The sequence below is a fragment of the Xenopus laevis genome, chromosome 9_10S (assembly GCF_017654675.1).
Source record: "Xenopus laevis strain J_2021 chromosome 9_10S, Xenopus_laevis_v10.1, whole genome shotgun sequence".
Classification (NCBI taxonomy): domain Eukaryota; kingdom Metazoa; phylum Chordata; class Amphibia; order Anura; family Pipidae; genus Xenopus; species Xenopus laevis.
Genome location: NC_054388.1, coordinates 45,316,857 through 45,329,423, shown reverse-complemented (window position 1 = coordinate 45,329,423; position 12,567 = coordinate 45,316,857). Strand labels below are relative to the sequence as shown.

The window sequence follows — 12,567 nt, the reverse complement described above, 5'->3', positions numbered from 1 at the left end:
TTATTTCTTAGGGGGACAGGTCACCTTTAATGGAAGAGTTTAATACTTTTTCTTTATGAAAAAAAATTGACTTTATTTAAATGAATCATGGATGCTACTGGAAGTGCAACCCAATACTCATAATCAAGTCAGTGTTCCCCCTTGTCTAAATATTATAGCAATTTAGTCATTTGAGTTAGAACCCATTTTTCTTATGGGTTTGCCTTGTACCTGGCTGAGCCCAAGGGAGATACCAGGGACATGGAACAGAAACGTTTCCTGGACGAGAGTTTGGCCAGCAGGCATACTGATCAAATGTTCCATTGCAATGAACACCTGAAAGAGAACCAATAAGAGTCAACAGATAACAAATAACAATATTTTGTGTAAACAGAATAAATAACATGAGAATTTGCATTTGGGTTGTGCGCTCATGTGAACACACACAAATTTTGAGGCCTTCCCACAACAAATTAAGGTTTTCATTTATTCTAACCTGAGTACACAGTTTTTAAAATGTGGGCCCAAGTTTAAGATGCGTGCACAAAGTAAGTGGTTAGAGGAAACATTGCCTAGTATCACTACTAGGAGTGGGCCCACTTTCCAAACTATTATTTCTCCTCTCCTCACTCAACCCTCTTTATTCTCCTAGTCTTCTATATCTACTTACTATAGTCTTCCATTATTAAAAATTTTTCCCTATAAAGAAATAGGGAATGACCATGAAATAGGCTATAGAGTTAGAAGCAAGAGGGGTCAACCTGTAGTTTTTCTGGTATCCCGGTGGGCCAGTCCGACACTGTACACCTCATCCAAACACTCTTGCTGCCTCTCCAACAAGCTGTGCCTAGTATCACTACCTATACCTCATCCCAACTCTCTTACACTCTCTCCAACCATCTTTGACTAGTATCACTACCTCCAACTCTCTTATTCTCTATCCAACCAGCTCTACCTAGTATTACAACCGAGACCTCATGGCAACTCTACTATAACTTCTCCAATCAGCTGTACCTAATGGCACTACCTACACTTATTTAAACCATCTCTAATTAGCTGTAACTAAAAAGGGCAGTTTTCCTTGGGCACCTAGCATCAGAAGGGCATGTAAAACATGGATTAATGTGCATTAAATGTATTACAAGTTTATCCGTATTAATATATTCCGTATATAAATAATCCACTGTGGCAGGAAGGATGGAGGGAACTGCAATTTGAGAAAAACTGGAGGACTGCAGGTTACATATCCCTGTTTTATATAAATTATCAGATTAAAATAGATTAGTGACCATTAACACTATTTTCGTACATTTATAAAGCTGTATTTAGCTAATGGGGAGGTAATTCGAGTTTTTGAAGGCAAATGGAACTTGAAACCTAAATATCTTAAGGGATACTGTCATCGGAAAAAAAAATATTTTCAAAATGAATCAGTTAATAGTGCTACTCTAGCAGAATTCTGCACTGAAATCCATTTCTCAAAAGAGCAAACAGATTTTTTTATATTCAATTTTGAAATCTGACATGGGGCTAGACATTTTGTCAATTTTCCAGCTGCCCCATGTCATGTGACTTGTGCCTGCACTTTAGGAGAGAAATGCTTTCTGGCAGGCTGATGTTTTTCCTTCTCAATGCAACTGAATGTGTCTCAGTGAGACATGGATTTTTACTATTGAGTGTTGTTCTTAGATCTACCAGGCAGCTGTTATCTTGTGTTAGGGAGCTGCTATCTGGTTACCTTCCCATTGTTCTTTTGTTTGGCTGCTGGGGGGAAAAAGGGAGGGGGTGATATCAGTCCAACTTGCAGTACAGCAGTAAAGAGTGATTGAAGTTTATCAGAGCACAAGTCACATGACTTGGGGCAGCTGGGAAATTGACAATATGTCTAGCTTCATGTCAGATTTCAAAATTGAATATAAAAAAATCTGTTTACTCTTTTGAGAAATGGATTTCAGTGCAGAATTCTGCTGGAGCAGCACTATTAACTGATTCATTTTCCCATGACAGTATCCCTTTAAAATGTCACTTACAGTATTATATGTAATGTGCAGATCTGTGGATATTGTATTGAAAATAAACCATTGTAGTGGGCAAGAACCTTACTGTCATGAACAGCTCACTAAATCCAGAATAAGTGCTAAAATTCCGGTCACAGCTCAGTCTTCTGCCTTTGGCAACTGCCTTTGGCTTCGGGAGGAGCCCTCAGCTTCTCAGATGCCGCCACATCTTAATGTGAGAGTAGCAAAGCAAATGTTATGGACAAACAAAGGGGCACGAATCACAATCGTTATCAAGTATTTAGGATGGAAGGCAACACCAACTTCCCAAGGAATTACGATAATAGAAAAGTCAGGCAGGTAAGCGTCGGTACTGGTGCAGTTCAAGCAAGGTCAGACAGGCCCGGGTCAGTACAGACAGAGTTCAAGCAAGGTCAGACAGGCCAGGATCAAAACAGAATATATCAGACAGATAAGCGCACCCAGGAACTACCAAAATAGACCTAACAACGAGTTTGAGCCAAAGGCCCCTTTAAATATTTATACTTTCGTAAAGCCCGCGCGCACCATAGGAAGGAAGCTACTTTGAGGGCCCGGCGGGTGTACCAGCCGGGAGCAAGGCAAATGTCTGGCCCCCTAGATCAACAGGGTAAAAGTATAGATTTACTTTCCTAAGCCCTTATGCATCACATTGCATATAAGGATGAGCTGTCCTTGTCTCATCCTTGTCTGGATAGAAAATTTAAACTAGACAGGCCCGCTGCTAAAGAAAATAGATTGACCTTGGCCTACTTGTCAAATAAAAGCACAAATGGTCCACAACACTTTAGCTAACAAATAACACTGATCTGTAGAATGAATTCAAGAACCATAAATATAGGTACTTTTATCTCTAAAATAATTTATTGCTGACAAAATAGACAAGATGTCTGAATTCTTGAATGGGTTCATCTCAATCAACATTTTGTCATAAAAATACAGCATGTGGTCATATTTTTACAGTTGTTAAAACTTTCTTGATTAAATTTTGAATTGACATTTCCCATTGTGGACTATAAAGGATTTAAGTCTCTGTTTGTATAGATAATGCCAGCAACCCAACTTCCTCAGGGTTTTGGGTGACTGTACTAACAAAAAATGCCTTGATTTTAAAGGTCAGAACAAAGCATGAACATAAAAATTAACAAATAAATTAAATGGCAATTAAGCAGATAAAATGTATCTTTGACCTTAGCAACTAGCATTGCATTGCAGGTTTTTAACATTGGAGAACATAGGACAAGAAAAAAGTGAATGAAATTCGGAATGTCCTATTAACTGTTTTATTTACATTTAAAATATTTATTTATATTAAAATATTTTGATATTATATTGTTATTAGAATGTTAAGCTAACCGGGGATATTTAAATTTAAAATTTTTGAAATACTTATTAAACTATTACTTTTATTATACTATTAAAATATAGTGATGGGCAAATTTATTCGCCAGGCGCGAATTCGCGGCGAATTTGCGTGATTCGCGGCAGGCGAATAAATTCGCGAAACGCCCGCGAAAATTCGCGGAAAAAATTCGCCGGTGTCAAAAAATGTTTTTTCGAATTTTTCGCCGTTTCGCGAATTTCGTGCGAAATTCGCTAATTTTTCGGCGAAGCGAAACGGCGCAAATTCACCCATCACTATTAAAATATATATTTGTTTATTTTAAATATTCACTTGAAATTTAACAGACTAACCAACCATAGCAGTTGTCCCTCAAAGAAAAGTGAGAAAAAAATTCAATTTTTAAATTGCATAATAAAGTCATTGTCAACATCATAACATCCTCAATTTCTTTTCTTTGTGATTGTTTTAATGATTAAAATTTATTCTATTCATACTTAATAAAATTTCTGTCAGGTTTCATTCTAAATCAGCTCCCCAACTTCTACAAATAGATTTGCATGAACAATGCTCATGCAGAATATTTTAGGGACATAGAAATTCCTTGCACGCACAACGCTCAGCCAAAAATGGAAGCATAAGGATTGTTTGTGCAACGGAGAGGAACCTTTTGTTTTACCAATGGATAAACCGATTGTTAAATAAATGAGGGGATTATCATCTGTCAGACTGATGCACTTTGTACAAACACCAGCAAAGCACCTTTCCATGTATAAATCAGCACAGGGATGAGATCTTGGAGTGCTAATTTATTCCTTTAATGAGTATCCTCCCATAGCGACTCTTTGTATCAACACAGAGAAATGTGAATATGAAAGTCTTCTCTAGCATACTGAAATAGTGAAAGTAATCATCTCAGCCAGTACAAACATATGGTACTAAGAACCTTACAATTTGAAAGGAGAACTAAAGCTCACCAAAGAATAAGCCTACAATTGCTATACTTTTACATTTGGGGTTCTGTACCAGCACAAGGCCACCACATCCCTAGAATTGTGTGATCTTGTTAGGCTTCTTTTGTGTGCCATGCTCAGTGTGCTCTGGGATAAGTTTAGGGGTCATCAGAAAATGACTCCTTTAGAGAACACTGAGCATGTGCCGTGCCACTGAGTCACACATAGAGCATTTCTAGCAATATTTTTTTTAAGCTTTCGTTTTATTAACTTTAGCTTTAATGCTATCATATTTGTATGAGACCAAATCCTAATATTCAAAAGTAAGCAAAAGTGACCCATCAGGAATAAGCTTCAAAAGTTAGGAAATTAAAGCGGAGAAACTGCAAAACTAAAAAAGCTTAGAAAGGACAAGTTTTTCTCAAGAGAGAGAGTTTAGTATTTGAATTAGTGCTTTTCTTAGTTCATTATTCATGCCTTAAAACAGCAATGTCCCCACTTATGTCATGCAGCATTGCAGAATGTTCCCACTATATTCTGTCTCTGTTGTTTATTTATACAAAGGAAATGAAATGTGCATTGGTTTGTATGGTTTCCCAGCAATTATCTTTTAATGATTCATTTCTATCCCAGGCAGTGGCTTATCTATAGCTGGGGGAAGAGAGGGCCCACTATCCCACTATTCACGCACCTGTGGGCCTCCCCAGACCTGGAGTTTTGTCTGTTTTATCAGAGGCAGCAATTCACAGGGCTGTGTGTATAAGTGTAAAGGCTGGAATGCACAGAATGTAAGGCAGAGGCCGGTACTCACAATATTTATAGTCTGTTTTCTAAAAGGTTAGATAAGACCAAGCTGTTTGGAGATAAGGTTTCTTTATCCTCAAGGAATCTGCAGAGGAAATAATGCAGACCAGTTAATGAGGAAACTTCGGGCGACTTCGGAAAACGAATCGCCGCGTGTGATTAGCGCCAGCATTTTTTGATCCTTGCCGGCGCAGAGTCACGGAAGGCAGTTGGAGAGATTGGTCATCGCAAAGACGAGGTGATTAGTCGCCAGGTGACCAAATCTCCCCAAAACGCCCAGTGTGGCCTAACCCTTAATGTTTAGTAGGAGATGATTGCCATGCAGCCATTGCAGTAAGAGATGACAGCTGTAGACGTATAAAATATATGTTCATGCTTTCTTGTTGACCATGTGATTATTACATCTAAGATCACATATCAGTAGTCGGATGTCTACACTACAGCTTGGTTTCCTCTAGGCAGTTTGCTCAAATAAAGACCCTTGCATGCCTAATGTTACTGTAAAAGAACAAATTTACAATGAAATTTACTCACTAAAAAACACTGAATGACTGTTTGAAGAACAGTAGCTTTGACTACATCTCCAGTCTAGGCTCTCTGCCTCTGTAATCCAGTTGAAGTCATTCAATGCAGACTCTCGCAGTCTGGCTCACACTTTGCTCGCTGCACTTATTTACTGTAGGTCCAGGGTTATTCTTTAGGAAAAACTATATAGGGTGGGCCCTTTTGCCCTGTCTCCTTTTGAAGTTTTGAATATTGTAGTGGTACCCACCCATTATAACCAACAGAGGATAAGGTTCTTTGACAGTGTCTCTGTGCCACTGAAATACTCTAAACATGAGGAACAATACTGTGCTCATTGTACACTTCTATAAACAAGCCGTGTACTGTTCATTCTGCTCTTTTCTCTCAAATGCTAAAACAAGAAAGCTGCCTGATGCGTGTAAGTTATTACTGAAGCATGGTCATTGGAAAATGGCTTTTTAATTTACTTCCTGACATGCAGATATTTGGCATGTAATGGATTTTCACCTGATTGTTTATCAAAGAGACTGATAAACAAGAAACTAATCCCCCATATTGGCTTGTATCCGTGTAGGAACTCGAGGCAGATTTTTTTGATCTTTGCCTCCATAATTAAATGCTGTCAGGATGTAAAACATTCTATTTACATAGTGTGCTCTTGCATAAACTAAATAGCTCATGTGATTTATACAATTTAGTCAGTTTTCAACTAAATAGATCATCTGCATCTCCTGAAACCTCTGAGTATTTCTTATTACCTAGCTGGATCCATGCAAGCATTTCAATATTGAATATGGTTTAACCAAACATTTAGGCAGGAACCTGATATTCTCATTCCACCAAAATGCTTAATGCATACACACCCAGCAGAACCTCATTACAAAAGATTGTGAATACAGATTATGAAGTGACTGGGGAGTGTTGAGTATGGGTCAACCAAACATTTAAACGCAGGAAGCCCCCACTTCCCAAATTTTTCATAATTTCCCAAAACTTTCACACAATGTTCACACAGTGCCCCATCCAAAACCAGTGCTAATCTCTCTACAGAGGATAATAACAGTAATACATGTGAATTGACCGGGGAGAACCATAGGGATGCCTGCCGGAGGGATAGCTTAGTAGTTTATTTATTAGACTCATGGGTTCCCACCTTTTTTTTTTTACCCATGAACCAAAGTTAGTTGTACAAAGTGTTGACTGTTGTCAAACAAGCTCTGTGATTGGCTGTATGTAGACTGCCGGAAACTTGTTTTAAAGTAATTTAATGTCTTTATGCCTCCAAAACTTGCCAACAACACCCAAGAACAACATGGCTCTTGAGTCACTAGTTTGGAATCAAAGAGCAAGAAGTTCTATATTCAAAGAGGCTATTATGCTAGCCTGGAATTTTTCATATATAGGTATGGACCTGTTATCCAGTATGCCTGGGACCTAGGGTTTTCCAGATAGAAGACCTTTCTGTAATTTGGATCTTCATACCTTAAAATCAGGTAAATGTTAATGGTAATTAACCATTTTGCTTCCAATAAGAATTATTTATATATTAGGTTGGTTCAAGTACAGGGTACTGTTTAATTATTATAGTGAAAAAGGAAAACATTTTAAACATTTGAATAAAATGGAGTCTATGGGATATGCCCATTCTGTAATTCTGAGCTTTCTGGATAATCAGTTTCCGGATAATGGATCCCATACCTGTACCCATTGGTCTGGCCAATGGCTTGACCCAGTTTCCCACTGTGGAAGGCATAGGTTGTCACAGACAGAAATATGATGTATATCAACTAGAAAAGTCAAAAGAATTTTCTGTCTTTATGGTGTCATCCATTGTGATCATCTCTGTGATTTGTACTTGTGTTAGTATGCAAAGTGACTAAATACAATGGTAATAACACCCCTGCAATGCAAGTATTTTCTGCCTTTAATCTAATGCTTGTTTTTCTTCGCACAAGGACAATTTGTTTCACACTGAATTAAAATGTGCCTTTTAGAAAACAATGAGACTGGGAGATGTGCCATGCAAAATAAGTAACATTTGGCATTTGCTTTTCCCTAGTCCTCTCTTTTGCACTGCTCCCACTCAGACAGGTGCTCCATGAGAATTTTTGCTGAACATATGTAGTGTTTATTCCAGAATGGTATTACTGACTCATTAGTTCTTAATGTCTTCTAGCTAGCCAATTTCCAAAAGATTTTAGACATGATAAATCGATGGAAGCCATTAGGAGCAACATTAAACTTATGACTGACTGACATTGCAGGGTTAAATTTAACATGAGCAAGAATGGAATCTTTGGCTGGCCTTTGACCATTCATTTGGGGCTAATTTGCTCTTGTTCTTGATCATAGATCATTGGATAAACCTGACATATTCTAATTTACCTCTTCTGTTTGATCATGTTGGGACAGTAGTCTCTACAGGGTTAAATTTGTCCATAAATCATTTAAAGGACCAGTAACATCAAAAAATGAAATTGTTTTAAAGTAATAAAAATGTAATGCAGTGTTGGCCTGCTGTGTTTGCTTTAGAAACACTACTATTGTTTATATAAATAAGCTGCTGTGTAGCAATGGGGGCAGCCAATCAAAGAAAAAGGCTCAAGTTACACAACAGATAGCAGATAAGCTCTGTAGAACATAATGTTATCTGTTATCCACTATTTAACCTGTGCCATATAGCATTGCTACTCAGCAGCTTGTTTATATGAACTATAGTAGTGTTTCTGAAGCAAACATGTCAGTTTTACTAGTGCAGGGCAACACTACATGATATTTTCATTACTTTAAAACACTTTAATTTTTTATGATGTTACTGTTCCTTTAAGGGCAATGTAAAGCCTCCTTTACATTTGTCCATAAATATTTTAGGGTATTGTTAACCCCCCTCCCTTCTCCCATAGATTTACAATTGTGTATGAAGGTCTTTGTTGGAAAAAAGTTATGGACAGAGCTTGCATCATGCTTCGTGTTTGATATATAATATGTTTTTGGACTTTATGGCTTTAAACAATACTTTATGGCCCGACATTATATTAAGTCCCCTGTGAAGTGGGATGCACTGAATATCTTGTTTTATAAACAAATGCAAATTGCAATACTATATCCACATAAGTGGGGTGTCTCCTCCTTTGCAGTGAAGGTTCTCACACCCAATGTTGGCTATACATTTAGACTGTAAACCCTACGGGGTAGGGTCCTCTAGCCTTTTGTTTTCTTGACACTGAGCACTTAATCTGCATTGTAATTGTATTTTTGTGAATTGTATTCTAATAATGCACTTATTGTTACTTTTTATTCCAATATCCCCTTGTTTATTACTACTAATTTATTGTTTTGTTGTACAGTGCTTTGCCCTCAAGGAGTGCTTTACAAATAAAAATATACATACATACATGGAGACACAAAACATCTAGCTAGAACTCAGGTGGCAGGCATTTGAAAACTAGGCTGCTTGATTTGGGACTAGTGCAATAAACATGTTGGCCAGTAAAATATGGTAATTGTATGGTAACATATATAAAGACAGAGTTTTCTAAAGCATTCATAAAGTAACCGCCATATGGTTCATGTTGAATGTGCTACAGGAGGAAATAGCTGGAGTGGTCATATCATTGTGATCTGCTGGAGCTCTATAACTCCACACACATCGGCTCAGACGCCCGCACTTCAGACATTAAACAGAATGTGACATATAAAGAAGGTCAATTTCTTTAAGTAGGCAATGTGAAGCCCTGGAATGCAAAATGTTTAAGGAGTGATACATTGGCTGTGTGATAGATCACAATCTCAACTGAGCAAAGGAAAATGACATCCAAAATTGATTATATGAAAGATGAAATGTTTGATGTGGTTGCTGCTCCAGAGATGTCTTTGGGGGGAGAGGTGCAACAAGACCAGAGCATCTGTGAAGATATCCAGTTGTATGTACACTATAGTAAAGAATCTTAATAGTGGTAGTGTCTACATTCCACCTAGCGCGGACACAGGTATAGCATTGTCTGAGCTTCACGATGGGTTATGTGCTACTCAGAACAAACATCCAGACGCAGCATTGATCGTAACAGGGGAATTTTATCAACATGTTATGTGTCCGACCAGGGGAGCTAAAACTTTGGATCACTGCTATACCTAATAAAAGCAAGGCTACAAAGCTGCTTTACATCCAGCGTTTGGGAAATCTGAAAATAACGCCATTTTCCTCATGCTGGAATATCAACAAACTTTCATTCGTGAAGCTCCCACTGTGAGGAAGGTGAAACGTTGGTCTGTTTAATCAGAAGCCACGGTACAGGATGAGCTCGATGACGTGGACTGGGACATGTTCCGGGCATGCGCAGACAACATCAACGAGTTTGCGGAAGTAGTTGTTAGCTTTGTTAGCATGCTTGCTGATGAAGTTGTCCCTACGGCGAAAATTAAATCTTTTCCGAATCAGAAACCATGGGTTGACAGATCGATTCGGTTGGCAGTGAACACTCGAACTGCTGGTTATAATGCTGGACTCACTACAGGCGATATGAGTGCCTACAAAGAGGCTTCATATGGCATTCGGCGTGCTGTAAAAGATGCTAAATGCCGGTATCGTGAACGTGTGGAGTTACACTTCCACCAACGTGACACACGGAGCATGTGGCACGGACTGAGCACCATCACGGACTTTAAAGGAAACTCCTCAGTGACACTAAACACAGATCCTGCATTTGCTGTTGAGCTCAACGAGTTTTACTCCCGTTTTGAGACTAGTCGTATGGCTAACTCTAGATACAGCCTAACAACGGAAGAAGGTGTTATCATAAGCGACAAGCGCGTCATCAGCATCGCAGAGTATGACATGCGGGCAGCACTAAAACGGGTAAACATCAGGAAAGCAGCAGGTCCAGATGGCATCTCCGGATGACTTCTATACTGTTGTGCTGATCAATTGTCTGGAGTTTTGACTGTTATCCTAATGAGAATCTGGCGCAGTCTGTGGTCCCCACATGCTTCAAAAAATCCACAATTGTTCCCGTTCCAAAAAGCAATAAGGCCTCATGCCTGAATGACTACCGACCTGTCGCATTGACATCATTAGTCATGAAAGTGTTTGAGAGGCTTCTTAAGCATATCATCTTCTCCTTCATCCCCAGTTTCATGGATTCACTTCAGTTTGCCTATCGTCCCAACAGAGCGACAGAGGATGCCATTTCCCACGTGCTGCAGACCACCCTCAGCCACGTGGATAAGAAACAGGGGAACTATGTGCGGATATTGTTTATTGATTACAGTTCAGCATTCAATACAATACTACCCTGCAGACTGTTCACTAAAATGAAGGATTTAGGACTTAACAGCCATTTGTGTTCCTGGGTGTTGGACTTTCTCACAGGCAGAACACAGGTAGTGAGAGTTAGTAACAGTGTCTCTAACAGTATCACTATTAATACCAGAGCTCCACAAGGGTGTGTTCTTAGCCCTCTGCTATACTCTCTCTAAACCCACGACTGTGTGGCCACGCATCACTCAAACACTATTGTGAAGTTTGCTGATGACACGATAGTGTTGGGCTTCATCATGAACAACGATGAGACGGCCTACATTGAAGAAGTGGAGAACCTGACGCTGTGGTGTCAGGAAAACTGCCTCCAGCTGAATACCTTGGAGTCCACATCTCTGAGAACCTGACATGGTCTAAATATGTCCAAGTTCAAACTAAAAGGGCAAAGCAGCGTTTGTACCATCTCAGTTGAGGAAGTTTGGAGTCACTTCAAAGATTCTAAAGACTTTTTACTTCGGTGCTGTGGAAAGTCCTAACACAGAACATTACATCCTGGTTTGGAAACAGCTTTGTCCAGGACTGCAAAGCCCTTCAGAGAGTGATACGTGCAGCAGAACGCTGCTGCAGGTCAGCTCTTCCATCCTTGCTAAACATTTATACCAAGAGATGCAGGACCAAAGCCCTCAGGATTCTCAAGCACTCATCACATCCCAGTAATGGACTGTTTCACCTACTTAAATCAGGGAAAAGGGTTTTGCAGTATCCTGGCCAAAACTGAGACTTAAAATGAGTTTCTATCCTCAGGCCATTAGACTTGCTGAACCAGGACATGCCACCTTACCCATAATTTTTCACATCCCTTCCCCTTCTATTTCTCACTTGCACCTATTTGACCTATGTGACACTCTACATCACTGCAATACAGTATTGCACTGCTGTTTTTTTTATATTTTTTTTATACGTTTTATACAATCTACACCCACTGTCACTATGTAAATAATATGGTTTATGTCACCTTACCCATATCTCCTACCCCCTTTTCCCTTTTTTCACTTGCGCCTAGTGATGGGCGAATTTATTCGCCAGGCGCAAATTCGCGGCGAATTTGCGAGTTTCGCCGCCTGCGAATAAATTCGCGAAACGCCCGCGAACATTCGCGGCAAAAATTCGCCGGCGTCAACATTTTTTTTCGAAAAAACGGACGCCGACGCAAAAAACGGGCGCCTGCGTCAAAAACGGGCGCCGGCGTCAAAAACAGGCGCCGGCGTCAAAAACGAGACGCCGACGCCGTTTCGCGAATTTTTCGCCGTTTCGCGAATTTCGCACGAAATTCGCAAATTTTTCGGCGAAGCGAAACAGCGCAAATTCGCCCATCACTACTTGCGCCTACTTGATCTATGTGACACATTACATCACCACAATACAGTACTATACACTTCACATATATTGCACTTTAATACTGTGTACTGTTACTGCACCGTTTTCTTTTATTATATTCAGCATCACCATAATATGGTTTGGTATACTGTACTGCACTGATATTTTTATATTTTATATTTTTATACTCACTGTCACTTATGTAAATAACATGGTTAATCTTGTACTACATATGCTCTGCCACTATACTTAATTTTAAAAAATTTGATTTTTTTAAAAAAAAATTTTTATGCA

General features: G+C 39.2%; 1 protein-coding gene across 1 annotated transcript in view; it reads right to left on the bottom strand.

Annotated features, from left to right (window-relative positions):
- Positions 1-12,567, bottom strand: part of glp2r.S (glucagon-like peptide 2 receptor S homeolog) — a 47,936-nt gene that overhangs the window by 22,167 nt on the left and 13,202 nt on the right. The window contains exon 3 of the mRNA XM_041578812.1: positions 211-315. Coding sequence (XP_041434746.1) covers positions 211-315 — 105 coding nt within the window. The remainder of the gene's footprint in view (positions 1-210; positions 316-12,567) is intronic.